At 43.2% G+C, this 20,648-nt stretch overlaps 4 protein-coding genes across 18 annotated transcripts in view; 3 read left to right on the plus strand and 1 right to left on the minus strand.

The window, feature by feature from the left end:
- The first annotated feature begins 747 nt into the window (after nt 1-747).
- On the plus strand, nt 748-4,784 carry LOC131130791 (uncharacterized). Its single transcript, XM_058074779.2, has 12 exons — nt 748-809; nt 1,234-1,850; nt 1,928-1,987; nt 2,063-2,115; nt 2,178-2,322; nt 2,400-2,755; nt 3,355-3,583; nt 3,679-3,790; nt 4,070-4,187; nt 4,260-4,371; nt 4,440-4,552; nt 4,629-4,784. The coding sequence occupies exons 2-12, from the start codon at nt 1,245-1,247 to the stop codon at nt 4,693-4,695; spliced, it is 1,971 nt and encodes a 656-aa protein (XP_057930762.2). The 5' UTR covers nt 748-809; nt 1,234-1,244; the 3' UTR covers nt 4,696-4,784.
- A 127-nt stretch (nt 4,785-4,911) lies between these two features.
- Nucleotides 4,912-5,924, plus strand: ch25hl1.1 (cholesterol 25-hydroxylase like 1, tandem duplicate 1). The gene has a single exon (XM_058074787.2). It carries the CDS (start codon nt 5,080-5,082, stop codon nt 5,920-5,922), a length of 843 nt encoding a protein of 280 aa, XP_057930770.2. The 5' UTR covers nt 4,912-5,079; the 3' UTR covers nt 5,923-5,924.
- A 1,811-nt stretch (nt 5,925-7,735) lies between these two features.
- Nucleotides 7,736-11,386, plus strand: tmem253 (transmembrane protein 253). 3 transcript variants are annotated; one of them, XR_013627182.1, is made up of 8 exons: nt 7,890-8,093; nt 8,158-8,268; nt 8,345-8,401; nt 9,553-9,663; nt 9,739-9,885; nt 9,989-10,042; nt 10,829-10,950; nt 11,134-11,386. XR_013627182.1 is itself a non-coding variant. In XM_078789628.1 (7 exons), exons 1-7 carry the CDS (start codon nt 7,834-7,836, stop codon nt 10,037-10,039), a joined length of 681 nt encoding a protein of 226 aa, XP_078645754.1. In that variant the 5' UTR covers nt 7,736-7,833; the 3' UTR covers nt 10,040-10,646. The 3 variants fall into 3 exon arrangements, 2 of the variants coding, with proteins under 2 accessions (XP_078645754.1, XP_078645760.1); XM_078789628.1 differs by lacking the exons at nt 10,829-10,950; nt 11,134-11,386 and adding an exon at nt 7,736-7,872 and having other exon boundaries at nt 7,929-8,093; nt 9,989-10,646; XM_078789634.1 differs by lacking the exon at nt 11,134-11,386 and having other exon boundaries at nt 10,829-11,056.
- A 2,930-nt stretch (nt 11,387-14,316) lies between these two features.
- frmd4a (FERM domain containing 4A) overlaps nt 14,317-20,648 on the minus strand; it is an 84,145-nt gene continuing 77,813 nt past the window's right edge. For 11 of the 13 annotated variants that reach the window (XM_078789594.1, XM_078789595.1, XM_058074696.2 and 8 more), the window contains 9 exons: nt 19,836-19,969; nt 19,634-19,756; nt 18,571-18,802; nt 17,748-18,042; nt 17,483-17,641; nt 17,051-17,389; nt 16,394-16,974; nt 16,177-16,279; nt 14,317-14,708 (listed from right to left, as the gene is read on the minus strand). In XM_078789594.1, the coding sequence (XP_078645720.1) occupies nt 14,606-14,708; nt 16,177-16,279; nt 16,394-16,974; nt 17,051-17,389; nt 17,483-17,641; nt 17,748-18,042; nt 18,571-18,802; nt 19,634-19,756; nt 19,836-19,969 (2,069 nt within the window). In that variant the 3' untranslated portion in view covers nt 14,317-14,605. Of the gene's footprint in view, nt 14,709-15,856; nt 15,929-16,176; nt 16,280-16,393; nt 16,975-17,050; nt 17,390-17,482; nt 17,642-17,747; nt 18,043-18,570; nt 18,803-19,633; nt 19,757-19,835; nt 19,970-20,648 lie in introns of all 13 variants that reach the window. The other 2 variants (XM_058074711.2, XM_078789579.1) reach the window with 1 other exon arrangement.

Here is a 20,648-nt window from a genome sequence, read left to right on the forward strand (position 1 = left end):
TGATGTGGACCAAGGGAAATCATAGCCACAGCGGTCCTCTATAGAGACGTAAACGTGCAAAACCATGGATGGCATGGAAGGTGACATCCAGCTAGCGGATCCTGTGATGCAACAGATGCCAGATTACAGTACTGCAGGTCAAAGAGAAGCAGGTTGCAGAGGACCCCAGCAATCATCTCCAGTATGGATGGAGCCTGGAAGACACAAGATGAAGTAAGACAAGACGGTGAGAACAATGGGAAAGAGTGGAGAGCATAGATTGTATGCGTAGTCCAGTCTCAATTTGGCTGCAACAAAACTTTGTTACATGCTCAAATATCTTCACTAGTATTTAAAATTGCCATACTTAAGAGGGAATATCTCCACAAAAATGTATGCCAATTTGAAACAGCGGCTGCTTCAGCTGAGTGACAGTAAAGTGACACCAACAAATTAAAGATATTGTTCAGACCGGTCCTTTTAACAGGTTAACTGTGAAATAACTCCTACATTGTCCATACCTTGCAGATATGACGATGGAAATGGTGGCAAGATGTTATTATTGAAAAATAATATACAACTTTACACTAAAATTTAATTAAAAATACTAAATTTACTGACATTACTGTAAAGCTTGGAAAACATGACAATTATTAAAACTACAATATTTTCATGTCCAATTTTTTTGGACAGAGTTGAGTGATTCACACTCCTAACCTGTAGAGGGCGACAGGCAAACATAATCACAATCACAGCGTGACGGCACGTACGTCATCACGTCGCGCACTGTGTAATTGTTTGTCGCACGTAAATCTGACAGCTACTTTCAGGTGAGGGAAAACACTCATATTTCCACAATATTTCATTATGTTTTTATAATGTTATAAACATATCGACGAGAACGTTGACATTAACTGCAGAGTATGTTTTAATTTGTTTTTTTTTCTAGAAACGAGTAAACGTGTCACACTACAGATACCGTTTACTTAGCTCAGCGGTTTTTAATGTGGCTTCGTCATGTTTTGATATATCAGGTCATTTGGTAAACTGAATATTGTAAGAAGGGGACTTGCATATTATGAAATACGTTATGGGCACTGACTACCAGGATCTACCCACATAGAATGTAGCTCTGTAGGTAAATAATTAATACACAGCCAACATTGTTAGACTTGATTACTGCACTTTGGCCAGGCTTCTGGCTACTCACAAAGCAACGTAGACAGTGGTTTATGATGTTCCCTTTAAATTCAGGTGTAATAACAATGGAGAACAATACTGGAGAGGACCTATATCCTCCAAAGGTGGTCCCTCAAACGCAGCAGCTGTGTCGCTTCTTCTCTCAAGGAAGACACTGCAACTTTGGTTCCAAGTGTAGATATTTACACATAAGGGAGGATTCAAGATTTGACAAGAAAGAAACAATCAGGACTTCTGATCAGGCCGACAACCTGTCACTATCTCAAATGGGTCTCGATGGAAATGTCGAGAACAGGCCTCCATTTACGACCAAGTCCAAGGCGGCCTCAGCTTCTGGACGACGCGCCTGTCGGTACTTTTTATCAGGGCACTGCACCATGGAGGACAGGTGTCGCTTCTGGCATCCACCACAGCTGACCTCAGTGGATGACAATGTTGTGTCTGGAAACCAGACCAGTTTTACACAAAGGAGAGTGCCGGTACCTCGTCCAAATATCCTTCGGGAGGTCAAGCTGTACGACCTAACAGAAGACGTGGCCATGCAGCTACGAGACACTGAGATCAAGCAGCTGAAGAGACGTTTCCCCAAAGACCGTCTCATAATTCAAGAACGAAGCGATGGCAAGGTTACTTATTACAGGGCCACTGTGGAAGCATCAGATCCAGACTGGGTAAATATTTACTGGATGTTTGGATGTTTATAGATGAATCTCTTTTACAAGTTGAACTACTTTCATGTTTTGTGCAGCCTTTTGATTTGAAGGAAATAGACATCATAGTGAGCTTTCCAGACACGTACCCTAAGGAGGTAAAGAGAACTCCTACTGAATAGTATGACAATAATGTGTTGATGAATTGCCATTGACATTTTAATTCCCTTTAGACTTTCACTCTGGATATTCCATTGGATCAAGATCTGCCTTTAGTGATGGGAAGGTACTAAAAGCACTTCTTCAGAGTGTTTTTGGTTCATAGACATTTGTGCTATGGCTCTGTAGGCACGTACAGCAAGCGTCACTGGAGTGGCTTCAAGCAAAGCATGCAACCAATCAACTCCTTGGCAAAGTCGAGCTGCTCTTCCGCCCTTTTCTCTGCTGGCTTGATCGCAGTTTGGAGAAGCTTTTCACAGAGGGAGCCAGACAGGTGAGAGATGCTTGCTTACTCAAGCACTTATTAACATAACGTATTTGATTGATATAGCTCTTGTGCTCTTCCTCCAGTTGAAAAAGGACATTGATTTAGAAAAGGCTGGGTTACAGTTCATACCCTATCAGGATCTGCAGGCAGCAGTATGTGAAAAATCAGAGGACAATCATTCATCGGACGCTGCAGATGTGGAAGAGGAAGGCAGTGATGAAGGGAGAACAGAAACGTTAGACGCCGACAGAGTAGTCGGGGAAGGGCCGGGTTGTAAGCAAAAGCAGGACGAAAACGAGGATGCCAGTCACTTGGTGGAAAATATAAAGATCAGTGACGTCCGCCGAGGCACAGAAGTGAGGCTGCTTGGCCTGAGGCTGGGAGAGAACACAGCCACTGTGGTCAGCGAGTACATCACTGTTTGCCTGCAATGCAACAGGTCAGCGAATACATAGCTATATGTACATACTTACAGAACACCTGTACAATCATATATGTAGAAATACACATATGTATATAAAAGTGAATGGCTACAATATAGATCTTAATCCTTAAAAGGATCTGCAGATCCATTACCTCTGGATTTAAGGGAATAAAAGGAAATCAAATCCTGTATAAACATAACATCATCTGATGAGATATATGGTCTGGAGTTCAGAGTGACAGTGAATGCACCTTGTGATGGTGTGGAGAATGAGGTTCTGAGCATGGACACTGTGTGTCTCCGTGGGGAGGCTTCACTTCCCTCCATCCACTGTCATAACAGAGAGGCGGGGCTTGCCATGAAGCACATGTTAAAAATATTAACGTAATTAATTAAATAAATTAGTTTTCTCCGTTAATGTGTTAGTTTTAATTCTACAATATGTTTCTAAATGGAAGTGTATCACACTAAGAGGTGTCTCTAAAGTTTTGATTATTGATTATTATTGATTATTGAACCACATGAAAAGATCTTGGGTGCAGATGGTTGTATACGAATATATGTTACAAAGAACATGTTTATCTACTGTATTAACTTGTTCTGGATGTGTTCAGGTGTAAGGTGACAGCAGACCTTGCGTTGAATGGAAAGACTGCCTGCGCAGCTCAGTGTGAAAAGTGCAATGCAAGCATCAGCGCTGCGTTCAGACCGTGCATGCTGCACCATTACAGCGACGTCTTGGGATACCTGGACCTCCAAAACGCTGTTCCCTCTGACCTTGTGCTTCAAGAGTGCCATCTCACTGTGGGCTGCCTAAGCTGTTCCCAGGAAAGCTCTCTGCAGGTGACAATACCTGGATTATTACCCATCCCCTCCAAAAAAAAATAAAATAATTAACCACATTTTGTGACATTTATGTGTATTACTTTTCCCATCAGAACCTTTGCTATGGTCAAACAAAGGAAGTTAACTGTGAGAACTGCCATGGCAAGCTAAGTCTCTTGGCTGAGAGCGCCAGATTCCAATACATTCAACCACGCAGCAAAACAGGTCAGAGCTCCACAGAAGATTAGCAAGCATTAACATCTTATACTGTACTAAACAACCACAGTTTGACTAATAGTTGCTCACTAGGGGGGAGGGGGAGGAAATGCACAAAGAGCCAAACTAAGAGATGCATGAAATATTGCAAACTAATGCTCAGATTTGATTGACAAAGTCAGGGATATATTAATATAGCGGTACTGTATGTTAAATATTGTGGTTGTAGTTTGCTGTGGTGTTTCTACATAATCTGGAAGGAGCAACATTGTGTTTTGTTGCCTGCAGGTCAGAGTGCTCGATCCGTTAATTTGAAGACAGTCAGAGATCCTGCTGTACAAAAGGGGAAACCCCTACCAGAAAAGGGAGCATGCAAACACTACAAGCAGAGCCATCGCTGGTTAAGGTATCTGCATTGCTCTATCTACTATGTATGTAATGGAACAGCCCATGAAGTGCATTTGCCTGTTTTGTAAAGGTTTCCATGTTGTGGCCGTGCTTACCCCTGTGACGTGTGCCACGATGAGGACCAGGACCACCCTATGGAGCTCGCCACCAGGATGATCTGTGGCTACTGCGCCAAAGAACAAGTCAGCTTGAAGCAGTGAAGCTGGATGACATGCAACTCTCCTGATTTCATTTGTTGTTTGTTTTGCAGCCGTACGGCAACGGGAAGCCTTGCATCAGCTGTGGGAGCATGATGACCAGAGGCGCCCACACCAGCCACTGGGAAGGAGGACTGGGCTGCAGGAACAAAGTCAAAATGTGCAGGTATTTAATAAAGACGTGTTTTATCACATTCAGCTAGCATTGGATTGATATATATATATTTTGCTTTTCTTCTCAGAAATGATCGGCAGAAATATGCCAACAGCAATAAGACGGTTTCAAAGAAGGCCAGTGAGAAGAAGTAGAATGATTGTCTGTTTTTGTGAAGCTGCACGCAAAAAATCATTAGTTCAACGAGTTTATCATTTCCACCAATAAATCATGTTGGAATGATCATTCCGCGTAAGAGTGACATCCTTCTTTGTAGAGTTTTTTAGTGTACACAAGTGTCTACTCCCAATCTGATCCATAACTTTTACTTAGATGTTTTTTTAAAGGTGGGATGGTGTGTATCCACTCAGTGACACATAGATTAAATATATTGTCTCTGTTTTTCCTTATTTCCTCAAGCTGCTGCGTTGTAGTGAATAAATACTCTTGAATAGTTAATCCTGAGCCAAACTCAGCGACTTAAAAGAGGGATTTTCCAGGCTTGGGTGTGCAGAAGCAGTGTGCAGCCTTTCATCAAGATGTTGAACATCAGCGAGTTGTCTCTGCACCATCTCACCTCCAAAAGATCAGACCGTCTCCTGCAGCCGCTCTGGGACTATCTGCTTCTTCACCACCTGCCTCTGATCTCATCTCCTTTCTTGCCGGTCCTACTCGCTTTTTGCAGCTACTTTTTCTTCAGTTTACCTTTTGCAGTCATGGACCTGTTAGGAGAAAGAGTTGTTTTTTTCCACCAATATAAGATCCAGCCACAGAGGCAGCCCACACTTGGGATGATGGCGAAGAGCTTCCTGACAGCTCTTTTTAACCACATCGTCTTTGTCCTGCCAAGTGTGATGGTTGGTACGTTCATCTTACCTCCACCAGCGATACCTCAGGAAGCCCCTGCCCTTCATAACGTCTTCATAGATGGACTGGCTCTTCTTCTCCTCTTTGACACGCAATACTACATCTGGCATTTTATACACCACAAACACACAGAGCTTTATCGCTGCATCCACGCCATCCACCATGAATACACAGCCCCCTTCTCCTGGGCCACCGAGCAGCTCAGCATCCCAGAGCTCATTACCGTAGGACTCTGGAGCAACCAGGACCCCGTTCTTCTCAAGTGTCACCCACTGACCACTTGGTGGATCACAGTGTTCAGTATCTGGCTGTCCGTGGAGGACCACATTGGGTACGACCTACCATGGAGCCTCAATCAGCTGGTGCCTTTCGGACTGCTGGGGGGAGCGCCAGCTCATGATATGCACCATCAGAGGCCCAGTGGAAATTTTGCTCCTTTTTTCAGCCACTGGGACAGACTCTTTGGTACGACTGTCCCACTGAAAAAAAAAAGCGATGTTAGGTCAGCTACATAAATAGAGACACGTTTGTGAACCTGTTCACCCATATCTGCTGCATTAGCTCTTATTATTATTGCTTTGCTTTCATGGATGCATGGATGATGTAAAACAAGACATACAAGTTCCCTATAAGTATATACTGCTTGAATCATGTTGAAAGAAAATGTTACTTATGTATGATTTTTTTTTTTAGTTGCAAATATCATCAGTCACCATATATATTTGCTGAGTCATTCATTTGTCCAGTCATTGGCCACACTAATGCCCAGCAACCATGTGAGCAAACTCAGACTCCTTTTCTCATGATCCTATTGCATAATTCTAAATCTTTACACGTGTTAATTCATTCATATTTTGCCTACTGTAGGAAAAAGGGTGGCTTTAGAAGGTTGTTTACAGGTCATGCATAGCATTAAGAAAAAGAATTAAGGACACCCTGTTCTGGGGCAAAGGGTTGAAATGAGCTTTAGATGGCTGCAAAGTTCAGTAAAAAAAAAGTCTCCAGAAAAAAACAGTAATGCTGTTTTGTGTGTCTGTAGCTTTAATGCCAGTTAATGACCTGTGTTTATCCATACCTGTCTCAGAGTTTGTAGCTTTTGTGCACTTTTTACTATACACTGTAACTACAACTCTGCACTTCCCATATTGTATTATTTTCTAACACTTTAGATAACTAGAGTAAGTAGTAAGGCACCGCACACTTTGCAGCGATCTACGATGTCAATTAGATGTCAACGGTTCTGAACTTTTAGCTAATGTTTAGCCACAACATGTTAGCTAGCACACACACCAGTTATGGCCGCCAGTGTTAGCATAATGCTAGCATTAGCGATTTAGCATCGAACTAACAATGGGAAGATTCTCAATATCTCTGTAAAACAAAGGTACAGTATAGCGATGTGATTGGTCCTATTTATGATGTTTTGTCCAAAACTATGGCAGGAACAGCATAAAATGAATAGCACTAAATGAATACAGAGCTACCATTCCGCTTAGTGGAAGTGTTTTTCAGAGAGGTTGTGTACCAATTATGCACATTAGCACTCAAAGTAATAAAATCTTACCTTTATGCATTCCCACATAAGTATCAGCATTTAGGGGCAAATATGAGCTGAAAGAAAAAATACATCCAAATACATCTATACATCCCTCGGTGCATCGTGGTTGATGGTGCGTTCAATGACCGTCAAAAAAGTAGGACAAATCGTAGCTCGCATTAAACATTTAAAAACGGTGGGATTTCTAATTAATAGTTAAAGTATTGTAATACTGTAATAAATTACTGTAATATAATGATTAATTTCTATATATTTGAATGTGTTTTAAAATATAAATGAACTTTTGATGAAATGTTTTATGACTTTTGCCCATGCATTATTTACCACGAAGAGATTTCCCCTGCTTATTATTGATGAAACGTATTTCTATTAGTTAACTAGAGACAAAATGTCATTAATCGCGACCAAATATTTTAATCGGTTGACAGCCCTAAATATAATTGAATGTAATTTTGTAATTTTGCAGAAGGTAGAATTTTTTTTAGCTTGGACATGATGTGCCAAAATGTCTCGCTTCCCGAGAACCACACTCGAAATTGCACTTTTTTTTTGCTTCAACGCATCACACTGTAAAATAAATCTAAGATAGTGAAACTGAACTTGACAGCCACTTGCTTTCCCTAAGGAAGGTGCTGCTGCCACCTAGTGGTGTGTTATGGATACTGCTGGGATTATGAAGTGCTTCTCTGTCATAAAAAGCAAACTGGTGGAGTTAATCCTAGTTTTAGAAGTCAACAAAGGTACTGACTAATCACTTCCTCTGTGGTGGACTTGAACCTTTCTTCACTATCAGCACTCGAGTGAACTTTGAAGTTGGACATGCCTCACAGTCTTTCGTTGAAAGATGTGCTGACATTAAGGAGGAACCATGGAGGAAGAAAGTGACTCTTCACACACTTCCGAGAATGTAGGCAGCAACACATTATGATGTTTTGTCTGGATGTCAATGTTCTTTATCCACAGATGAGGGAAAACATGTTCCAGGAGGGTCTGTACCAAGTTTACATGAAGGCCCCTCGAGCCTCCAGCCGACTACTGACACGCGTCACCAACCAGGAGGAGCTGGACAATGTGAGGATTCATCGCTGGTTCTCCTCGGTGGTGAACACCAGACTCCTCATCAGCGGGGTAAGGCGCTGTAGTGTTTTACTTTGATGGCGTTCTCTGTGCTTCATTGTGTCTTTGCACTCAGGTGGTACAGGTCATCAGCGCCGTAGCTTGCATACTGACCACTGTGTCTCACGCATGCGTTAGCTATGACTGCTCTGTTGCCATGACAACACCAGTGTGGTCCAGCCTCCTTGTAAGTTCACACTGACTGTACTTCACTGTCACTCATATACATTTCGTTAACATAAACTTTTGTGCTGTTGTTCTAGTATGTGGTGACTGGTTGTATGGCGATATACGTCCAGAGGAAGGCCAATAAAATTAAGGCAAGTTCTCAGTTGAACTAATACGACCAGGTATTAGGGCCAAGATCAATTTATGAGAAAAACATAACATTACGAGAATAAATGTCCTGCACTACATAGCCGCACTCGTCAAAATTGAGACCCGGCCATGGGGGTGGCCGCTGGGGTGGCCAGACCTGGCCACTCCATAGCGCCGCCACTTTCTTTGCAGAGGTTCTGAGCAACTGCAATGTATAATTTCACCACACAACATAAGCCTGGCAAGGACAATGTGATGTCGGACTTTCCAGAGCCACACCCACACCCACACCCACCTAAGCCTGAGCTGGTTCTCATGCTGCATGCACCCTTCCGAGCGGCTGTTTCCCTGCAGAAGCTCCAAGACCCTGTAGGCCAGAGTCCCCTAGTGCCCTTTCATGGTCTCAAGAGCGACCTCATGCTGAAATAACGTCTGTGTGGCAAAGGGGGGCCATTACATTACACTGTAATTCTCTGCGATTTTAGGGCATAGGTTCTGGCATTGTTACATGAAGGCCACCCCAAAAAATGGCCCCCAGCAGATGGCTTCTCGTTTGCATTAGCGCTTACAGGTGCAATATTAGCTAGCAGGCTACTTCCTGCAAGTTTCTGGTTTCATTCATTCATTCATTTTCTACCGCTTTTCCTCATGAGGGTCACGGGGGTGCTGGAGCCTATCCCAGCTGTCTTTGGGCGTGAGGCGGGGTACACACTGGACTGGTCGCCAGCCAATCACAGGGCACATATAGACAAACAACCATTCACACTCACATTCATATCTATGGACAATTTGGAGTCACCAAATAACCTAGCATGTTTTTTGGAATGTGGGAGGAAACCGGAGTACCTGGAGAAAGCCGAGGCCGAGGGTGGAATTGAACCCTGGTTTCCTAGCTGTAAGGTCTGCGAGCTAACCACTAGACCACCGTGCCGTTTGTGGAGGATACAATAAGATGATGGTACCGTTTTTAATTCAGATGAATTAGCCATTTTTAAGCTAACAGACAACTTCCTGGGTTATAGAGAATGACCCAAGACTCAATGATGGGACTGTACAAATATATTTATGGGTAAAACAGGGTCAGGGTAACATATTTGCATTTTTGCAGAGGAGGTAACGATCTGTCCTAAAACTGTGCATTCATTGAAGGCAGATCATCATTCTTCTGGGTGTTAACTTCCTTAGCCTGTTGACTGGATTTTCCCTGCTGTTAGCTTACTGCCTCGCGTCTCAGAAGTCAGTCGCACTAAACACCAAACATCAGGTACGTACATGCACTTTTTGAATATGAATAACTTGAAGATGAATTTTAGCCACCTGCTGTCCATCCTCTCGTCAGCTAGCTGGATCCTACGTGGCCAAGTGGAGCTCCATTGTGTTGACAGTGCAGTGTTTGCTGCTATCACTATACGTACTTCTACTGTCATGGCGGGGCCTGTGGCGCTACGGTCCTCTACATGTTCCAGCATACAGCCGAGTAGCACAGGTCGGGGTTTCATATCACGACTTTACTTATTTCTCAACTTATTTGCATGAGAGCAACAGAGGTGGTGTAATGATGCCAAAGATGTCTCACTTTTGTGTCACAGGACCCAGATGATACTACCGGGCCTTTACTGGAGCAAGTGAACTCCGTATGAAATGTAATAACTTCTATATATGTGTGTATATTTATCACAAGTAGCAGTGCTAACTAGGATTCTAACAGATTCTCTGCTGTAATTCCCCAAAACACCACAAGAGAGCACTATTATGTAGTCAATTTTATCATATTACTATGAGACTTTGGTCAGTTCTATTTAGTTCTTGTTATACCATGTTTTTGACTTTTTGCAAAAAATATAGAAATGATTAAAACAAAAGTAAGTAATAATGATATGAATGAGCTCCAATTTGTAAAATAGAACAGCTATAAGAGAATAGTATCCATTTTCTAACCACTTATCCTGTTCAGGGTGGCAGGAGACTAATATTTATATATTAAATGTGTCTTATTTTTATAATGATTTATGTATTTATATGAATAATCTCTTACAATGAAATTAAATATATTAAAAAATTAAATAGAAAGAAAATACAATTAAGATATAACATCATTATTTTGGTTTCTAATGATTTGATACTTGCTCCACTACTAATCTCTTGAAAGGGAATTAAATCATTCTTCAAAACTTACTGTTTGTCTCTAGTGTCTGTTCAGCCAGCTTTCCTTTTTGTGTTCCAAATAAAAGGCTGCAAACACTTTCCTAGCTCTTCAGAAAGCACTTGAAAGTGGTCCTGATGACATGTTTTACAAATGACACACAGCTTCTTCTTTTCACTCAGACTACAAAGCAAGGTCACAGAGTGTGCTAGTATATACTACGTATATGAACACGCACCAACATACAAGTGTAGCAAGGCTACTTTCTCACGCCATGTCTTAACAGTTTCCAGCTGTTGGCTGCTTTGTGAGGGAGAGAGCTGCCATGGGAACACAGCGATCACATGGATAAACATGGAATTCATTAGGGAATGGACAGGAGGAAGAGATAGAAAGGACCGTAATGAGGTTGGGTGTCATCACGACAGATACTATAGATTCTCCCTATTGTGTGTGTGTGTGCTGTGATTTAATTCAAGCTATGCCACAATGATGGTCTACCATGTGGAGCTGTTATAGTAAGCTCCTGACATGCAGCTGCTGCTGACTCATACATACTCATACACCATGTCTTCCTCTTTTCCTACACAGGAAATCATCCTCTATTTTGGGTGGGAGGGGGTGCGGAAGTGATTCAAGTCAGGACGATGCAGTGAGTGTCCACAGGAGAGGATGAGAGGACACAAGACTCATGAATCATCGTTGACATTTCCAAATAACTAGTGCTAGATTGGGTTCTTGTGGTACATTAGACCTGTGTTTTTAAACCTTTTTTTATCTTGCAGCACACCACTAACCACCTCACGTGCATCACTAAGTCTATTGGAGGAATGAGGTTGCCACACGGACGAATATCTTTACACCACGGACACTCGACAATGACATAATATTTGCAGGAAATGATTAATAAATGTTAAATTAAAAAAATGACATTGGCTAATTCCTCACAGCACAGTGGTTGACAATCACTTCATTAGACAAAAGGCACAGAAGTCTTGCAAACATTCATCAATAATTTATTTTCTTAATCTCAAGAACCACCACAGCGTCTCTGAAAAAATGTCATCAGTTTCCAACGACAGGGTTTTGAAAAATGTAAAGTTACTATACAAATTTTTAATAGAAAAGAATAAATTAATTGTGGAATTCAGTTATTTTTTTATAATCAATTCCACATTTTTTTTTTTTACCTACAGCACATTAAATGTATTGATGTTAACGGTTGAAGAGAACAAGTTACATGCTCTATCGTCTGCTATAAGGGGAGTGCGTCACTATTCATCTTGTCTGTTAAAATAAGCTTGTCTTGTTAAGAATCTATTGGTTTTAACAATGCAAAAGAGGTCGGGTCGACTGTAGCACCGGAACAGGTTGTTACAATGTCAAAAAGGCTGAACCCCCCCACCCCCACCCCCCAACCAATATTGAATGTGAAAGTGTTAAAAGAATATTAAAACAATGTGAAGTTCCTTTAGGCATACAGGAAATAGGCTGATAAAAAGTTAAAATTCTCTTCCATGGAGACAAGAGATGGGGGAAGGGGTGTTGCACTTCACACTGGGCTCCAAAAGTATTTCCACAAAGTCACCAATAGGGAGCATTAATAATTAGGGGGCGACACTAACGTTACTTGAAGGTCTTTCTTCTTCCGTGGAACATGCGTAGGGTGGAGGAGCCGGGTTGTGACTTTACGACAACAAGTTTGGAAACGCACTCAGGCCACAAGCAGAATCATTCCATTGGGAACCTAATCGTGCATGGATGGATGGAAACACCGAAAAAGAATGCCATTTTCCACCTTTGTGGAATTTTTGTGCATTCATGTAAAAAGTTCCAATAGGTCCTGCTTCCTTCACACAAAAGCAGGTGTGCTTTTCTAACCCTGTTAGGATCACTCATCGCTTATGGCTTTTCTCTGTAGTGAATGGCATGTGACACCTTGTGTGTGTTTGTGGTTTTGCATGAGTATTGTGCTTTTGTATTCCTGGTGTCAACATGACAGTAACATGACTTATGGCTGGTCTTGCCTTGCTGATGTCTACTGTAATATGGGGGCTTTAGTATAAATATAAATGCAACAAGTTTGTTTGGCACTGAAAAAAAAGTGTTCTGACTGTCAATGTGTGTGATCTTGCTGTATTGTGCAGACAATGGCTACTTATGGGTGCTGGGAACTACACTACATGGACACTAGTACTGGGACATGCATTGTTTTTGGGTTAGTTGACTTTCGTTGGCGATCAGTTGGGATAGACTGAAGTTCCTGGTTGGAAATGCCTTCCTCTTAGGAACATGTTTTGGATAATTTAGTCAAATGTTTACTAATCCAAAGTGCATAAAGGCAGTATAGCCAGATGTCCCAAAACTTTTGTCCACAGATACCCCTTTTCCACTGGTGCAGATTTAGTTCAGAGCTGGAGCTGAACCAGTGTTGGCTGTCAACATGCTCTATCCCAGATGCAAACACCGCTCTGTTACAGAGATGAAACACTTCCTGTTCTCCAAAATGAAATACTTCTCTCTATGACTAATGCATGATTGTACGCTAGAAATAACCATCCATTTTCTACCGCTTATCTAAGGTCGGGTCGCGGAGCAGCAGCCCAAGCAGGGAAGCTCAGTCTTCACTCTCCCTGTCCAGCTCCTCCCTGCAGATCCCGAGGCATTCCCAGTCTCTCCAACTTCCCTACGGCCTCCCACCAGACAGACCTCCCCAGGGTGGTCTCCAGGAGGCAACCTGACCAGATGCCCAAGCCACCTCATCTGGCTCCTGTCAATGTGGTGAAGCAGAGGTTCTGCTCCCGAGTTTCCCCCGGATGACAGTGTTTCTCACCTTATCTCTAAGGGAGAGCCCAGTCAACCAACGGAGAAAACTCATTTCGGCCGCTCGTACCCATGATTTTTTCCTTTTGGTCACTACACAAAGTTCCTGACCATCGTGAGGTCGACTGGTAAATTGAGAGCTTTGCCTTTCAGCTCAGCTCCCTCTTCACCTCACTTGTGAACAAGACCCCAAGAAATAACCATGAAAAACATTATAAATGTAATGAGTGTGAATTAAAGGAATAAACTGATGGTAATTTATAGTATGTTTATATTTATCGAGTGTGTGGTGGAACACACGTTTAAGTTAGCGATTTAATATTCAGAAATGTGCAAATAAATTTGAATAATCCTTCGCATCATCCACTGCAGTGGTTGACACATGTCCGACATTAAAGTAGTAGGGTGGTAAAATTCCAGCATTTGCTGACAAAAACTGAAAATGTACTCTGAACCAGCTTTGAACCAGCAACAGTGGAAAATAGGTAAGAGTGTAGCATAGCCAAGGAAGGAAGTACCAAAAAGATGAACTTAGTCTAGATAGATCCGATACTGAGGCCGGACTAGAATGGACTGAATGCTCTCATCTTTCAATTCTGGAGGGGCTGGATGAAAGGTCCAAGACATGAACCCATCTCCAGTGAAATCGCTAAAAGTAAGCAGAGATGGATGCCCGAACCCGACAAGCACAACTCACGACACTGTCCACCTCTTCACCCTCTCCACCACACAATTCCAACAAAGTTTTATTGCTATAGTCCAGATCGTGTTCCATCCATCACGTTTCTGCAAGGGAACCCTGGCCCGATCTGCCAATCCAGTCTTTGGTTGTGGGTTAAACTGGGACGAAGAATCTCTTTCTTAGAAATGTATGCCAGGAAAGCATGTCACCTTCTCAATTTGTAATAAATATGCAAGGAAAACTGAACCCAAGAGAGTTCAATGTGTTTCTTTTTAAACTGGTGGCTCAAAACCAGCAGGAATCCTGGAGTGGATTGGAGTTTGTAAGAAGGACAAATATGAAAATGATCTTGGGGAGTGGATGACTGTGCTCTCTCTTGCCACACCGACTACGCTCCGTCTGTCGCTTGATCCCAAGTGGGGAAATGATTTGGGATGGATATGTGTCAGGCCTTAGCAATGAGGTTCTTGGTTGTTGCGAGCAGGACGCGGTGAAGGAACGGTGGAGGGAAGGTTTCAATACCGGGACTTCTCCAAAGGGGCCCTTTTTCTCAAGGTCTCAGACCAGGGTTCCAGGTTTGGCCTTGTCGCGTCTGTACCACTGCACGTCTGCCAGCTCCGAACACGAAGGGCTGCTGAGGAAACAGCTGTCACTGAAGGACCTGCAGTGAAAGACGGAGCCCACAGTCAGGCTAATAAGCCCATTTAACATCACATCATTTAACATCATTTACAGTGGAACCTCTAATGCAGCTCAGTTATGTATTGGTCAGCAGCAAATTGCAAAAGTTAAGCTAAAATAAACACATGGTGCAGCAGAACATCACAAAAGATGATTAGGGGCACACTGAAATGGTTACAAGTAGGAATACTGGCAGATGGATGTATTAGGCATGTATCGGCAAAAAAGGAGATGTCCATTCATTTTTGTATCGGCCCTTCAGCCAAAAATGATATCAGCATATGAGTGATGATGTTCTCCACTCAGCAGCAAGCTTGCTAGCTAAGCATGTCTGCAGTCTGTAATTATTTCCATGTTTTGCCTTTGGATTGTAAAAATGCAATTCGTAATGGGATTGCTAATACGGGAGTCTTCCTTTAATACTTTTCAAAATGTCTTAATTCCTGATGTGTTCAATGAACCCAGTTTATAATTTGACTGATTGTACGAGTCCAGAGTTTCATGCTTTTGTCTTTCGGTACTGTATATTGAACTGCCAAGCATCTCTTGCTTGTCATTATATTGTTTTAGTATGTTTATTACACAAAAAGTGACCCTTTTCCTTGAATTTTTCAACAAGCTGCTCTTGCACTAAAGTAATTATTACTGTTCAAAATTCAACCTACATTTCTGTGAAGATTGCCCAAATCTTCATCACAGAGGACGTTAGTGTAAGTTGCCAGACACGAGTTTAGGGAGCTCTGCTTTTTATGTGACTTTTTGTAACTACCCATAACAAGAGACAACTAGACTAGAATATTTGTCAGTTACATGAAGTTAAGACAGCCGGCTTAACTTATTTTTACACTTTCCTGTTACCACAAAATCCAAACAAATCAGTGGTTGACCACACTGTGTTCAATCTTACAGTTGCCACTGTATTTAGTTCTGCTATGCTAAGTGGTGAAGATAGGAATGTTAAAGAATACGGTGGAGTATATCTTTTATTAGTACAATCCTGCAGGGAACAAGCCTTAATAAAGTATCAGAGTTAGAGCAGAGCAGAGAACATGCATAGATTACAGTCAAAGTGGGAGTACTGATACCACCACCATGACTTTTTGGCCCTCCCAGGACTAGGGACAGTACCTCTAGACACCAGAGCCGTGCTGAAGAGGAGACTGACAGACGTCTTCAGTAGGAGAGCTGTCTGCTGTGCCTCTAAAGCAGGAGAGAGCACAGGGACACACACAAGGGAAAGTGTGTTAGTAAAGAATAGAAAGAGCCACATTGAGGGAGGAGGTCACATTTAGGTTAAGGGGAGCAAAAAAAAAAAAAGCGTGAAGCACCAAGCAGACCCAAAGATAGAAGTTGTGTCAGAAAAGAAGAAGCAACATGTACAGAGGAGCTTTACAAGTGTTAGTCCGTGGCTGCAAACACGTTACCGTTTTGGTGTTTCTGTGTCTTACCCGCTCTGCCAGTTGAGGATGTGCTGTGGACTGCAGGGGGGAGTGGGTGTGGCTGCCTGCTCACTTGAGGGTGTCATACTCCTCTGGCTGTGTGGGGACACAACTAGAGAAATATATTGGTAGTGGTTAGTTACTGATACAATGAGGGTACATCTAAACCAATCAGTCCAGTCACAAATTTCAGCTCCATACTGTACTGTAAAGAATATTATAGTACCTGGTGAGCCCTTGGCGAGTGTCCCGACCCGACTGACCCGCCCATGTCCCAGCGTGCCTTGCTGTGACCCTGTTTCAGATGACGTGGATCCTGAGTGGGAGTGATTCCTCTCTTTCAGGCTCCCGGACGACCTCTGGTACCAGCAGCGCAGCTCTTCAGACACCGCCGCCCGGCCCCCTCCTCCTCCGCTCCCCTCGCGCCCCAACGATGGAGTCCTTACAATCTGCGAGCGGGACGGCGTTAGTCGTCCACTCCCCTCCCCGCCCTCCTCTCCACCCCATGCCTCCTTGTACAGTCCTCCTGCTGTGTAAGAGCTGGAGGTCTTGAACTGGGCCTTGACGCTGTAGTGGCCCTCCTGGTCACTCTCCAGACTGCGTACGACCACAGGGTTGGGGCTCCCCTCCACGTACAGTGGGTACTCTTTGATACGATACTGGGAGGATGGCTGGCTCTGGCTGTGAAGGTAGACTCCGTGGTGTCCTCCTCCTACGCCACCTCCACCTGATCCTCCAACAGAACCGTTCTTAGCTGCCAAGTTTGGCATGGAGCCAGAATTAGAGGAACCCAGATGACCTGCAGACCTGGAGGGAACACCTGGATCAATCATCTTCTAGGGAAAATCAACAAAAGAGAAGAGTCCTTTCCTGCCAGTCTTACCTGTGCCTCTGCCGCTGTCTCTGCCTAGCTTTGGAGGGCGAGTCCTCACCGAGGGTGGAGTAGTTGGGATTGGTGCTGGGGGCTAAAGGCCCTCCTGAGGGGTAGAAATGCTCAGAACTGCTCTGGCTGGTGCAGGAGGAGCAATCGTCCAATGGATCAGAGCCATTAGAGCTCCGTCCCGGGCCCAAGAAAAAGTCAGGGCTGCCTAGCGTGCCGAGGGCGTGCGGGTGTGTGTCAGTGTTCGATGTCAAGAGCTTGCCTTGGGACTCCAAGCTGGAGCTGCGGTTCCTAAAGTGCTGAGCGAGACTGTGCAGACGTGTGGGACTGATGTCCACTGACCTAGAGAATCCAGAAATACAATTGATACAAAGATCTAAAGTGCAGAAAGACAGCTTTTGACAAAGGTTCCATCACCTGAGTGAGAGGACTAACCTCGTGGAATGTACATAGTGTGGCGTCCTGGTTCTTAAGTCCGGGGTGGACGGCATACTGGACTGAGAGTTCCATTGAGGGAGGCTCCTGATGGGGCTGCTCTGCAGAGAGTTACTACCTCCTGCTTCTGTGCTGCCAGAGCTTGGAAATCGTCTGTGACTGAACAATCAGCCCAAAAAACAAAACAAAATTTTTTTTACACCTCCTTATGGGGAGTGTCTTGGTCTGCATTTAACAATACATACACTAGTAAACAGAGTCGTACCTGGAGTGAGAGGAGCGCTTCTTGACTTTTTCATAAGGCTCATCCAGTGACGATTCGCTCCACATTTTAGGTTTAATTGGCGATTTATCATAATCTGTGCGTGCGTAGTGCAGGTGCCGCAGCCCATCCAGGGACTGTGGCGGTGGGGGACGACTGTGAGATGGCGGGCGTGGAGGAAGGCCTTTGTGGGGTGATGCAATTGGGGAGAAGTTGGGGGTACCGGTAACTTGAGGATCATCATCATCCAGCACCAGAGCGTCAGACAGTGAACTGTCTTCTGAGCCAATGTTGGCCTCTACAGAAATAAAAGTGGGGTTAAAAATACATAAATACATTGGAACAATGTCAAATGGCAATGTCATTAGAAGTTGTGATGATTGTACGCCTTAAAGTTAAAGCAAAGGATTAACAGCACAGTGTATTGAAACAAAAACATTCTCCCATTAATTGATCTTGGGTTAATCATTTGTCTCAACTGCATAAAATACCGGTAGGACAATACTGGGTTAGAATTAATCAAGGCTAAATCTAATTGGCCAATTCCTTGCAATCTCTTAATTCTTCTGAGCCAAAGTTGAAATATTTTGTAGCTTCTGCTACAAAATACTACATTAAATACAAAAACAATTACTATTTAAACTCGACCATAAACTGTAAACAGCTTTACAGATGCCAGGTCTTCTCTGTATGCATTGTATTGTGGTAAAAACATCATCTGCAGCTCATGCAGATGGGGTGGCTTGAGGTGAGGAGTTTATTAAAATGGACAAACTATACAAGTTATGGTAGCTATTCAAGTCACTGATATATGCATACTGGTTACCTTCTATTATAAGCGATGCCCTCTGCGTTGGCTTTTTGCCAGAGCGAACCCGGTATTCATTGATAGAGTTCTCAATTTCCTGAAGTTTCTTCAGTGCGTTCAGATAGGACGTCTTCCTCTGCTTCTTCAGCTTCTTGCTGTTCACGTGAGGATCACTGGCAAGCCGCCTGGCTGCTTCGGTAATCTGGGACTGAATGGCAAATTCCCGCTCCAAACGCTCTAGCTCCTCTTCCTAGAACAAGCAAACGTATGCAAATATGAGCAAACAGTCTCGACAACAACACAATCATAGAGAACTCGCTTTATCAAGTTACAGACGTGCAGTCCAAAAACAACAAGGATTACTTTGCAGACACTGTAAGTCTCCTATGTTTTCTATTTGGGTGGACACACATACGTATGCACACAGATTGCCAGAGAAAGCACATTGCAGAAACAATGTATCTTTGTTGCAGTAGATTTTCTCACCAAGGAATACTCTCTACAGAAACACTCCATCCCTCCAATAATAACATACGTGTGTCCATATAAACCCCCTCTTTCTCAAGACTTGCTCTGGGATTTGTCAAGCTGGGATCACCAAGTGAAAACATTTCAATCCTGGTTCAAGTATATTTAGAAGTATTCATTGATAAAGGGGGGCATACTGTGATTTCCTCACAGTACTACATATTTACAGGTGGCCTTGTGTTGTATGTGTTCATACCGATGACTTTTAGAGTTGCACTCACATCTAAGTGGAATACCTCAGTCTTAAGGAATCTCTCTTACTAACATTATCATTTTATGCTGGCTGGTCGGTCAGGTTTGTGATAAGACTCCCTGGATTATTTTCAAAGCATACAGAAACCCATGCATATACAAAAGCGTACAAAAACAACTACTTCCTGCAGAGAGAACCCTGCCAGACTATTTTTAGAAGTGCCGCTGCTCAGAATAAAATGTAACCATGGCATATAACATGTGGTAGAAGACAGATGTGGCACAACCAGGTTGCTCAGTCAATGGGATGGATCATCTTAACATTACTTTTAATGTTTAATCAAATGAGCTTGAGCTTCACCTCTCCCTTACGAAGAATTTTCTGCTCATCCAGCTTGAAGGCGGTACCGATCTTCCGCCTCACTGTAGGAGGTTCCTCTCCCGGATCTAGAGGATATTCCTTGGGAAGCTTTCCTGTCAGTTCCTGCAAATGAAACAGCAAGTTAGATAACAATATCTTAAAAAGTGACATTGTTGAATTTCTATCCTGTGTTTTCTCATACAGCTTCTCTGATGCAGATGCTCTTGAGTTCTTCTAGCCGTTGCCGCAGTGTTTCCTCCAGAGCTTCCTGCCGGGCCCTCAGTGCTGCCAGCATATCCTTCTTCGCTGTTTGGGAGCTGTCTGATTCCTGAGAGCCTGCAGGGAGTAAAGGGCACAGAAGTCAGAGCAGAAGTCAGAGGCATGTTAGTGTTTGCAGTTGTGGGGGTCTTGGCCTTTTGGAGGCAGGCTGCTAAGGAAAAAAAGAAGGGTAGATTGTTCATGCACCTGCACAAGCCTTGCAGGATGTTTATAGGGAAGTGAATGGAACATTTTGATAACAAAGCTGTTTGTTTCAAGGAAAGGGGGAGCGGTGGAGGACAAAGTTGGTGACGCACAATCCCAGAGGCCCTGAGTTGGTGCCAGTCTTGTTTGGAACACTCCTTTAAATTAAAGACAAACTGTACACACACCGTTGCTCCCACATTGACCTTAGGGAAGAACAACACAAGACTCACCTGCTGTGAAAGTTGTAGCAGAATTGTCATGTGAAAAGAAAAACATATTGCTTTAATTCAGAACTGCCAGATAATGTAGAATTTAGCTTCTATATGATACAATGATTAAATGAAACCATTCCTGCCTTTTATTCCTATGCACCTTGCACACTGGGGGAGTGTTACAAGATGTGACAGTCTTATTAGAAGTCTCGATAAGTCTCAATGATGAAAACACTCCACTGCTTACAGTATGTTGTTATCCTTGTCCGTTTCATAGGAGCAGATCCTTCCACATGTTCAATGATACCATCTTCATCCATAGTCATCAACGCTGCATT

The sequence above is a fragment of the Doryrhamphus excisus genome, linkage group LG1 (assembly GCF_037039965.1).
Source record: "Doryrhamphus excisus strain RoL-2023G ecotype Guam linkage group LG1, RoL_Dexc_Guam_v1.1, whole genome shotgun sequence".
In the NCBI taxonomy this organism is placed as follows: Eukaryota; Metazoa; Chordata; class Actinopteri; order Syngnathiformes; family Syngnathidae; genus Doryrhamphus; species Doryrhamphus excisus.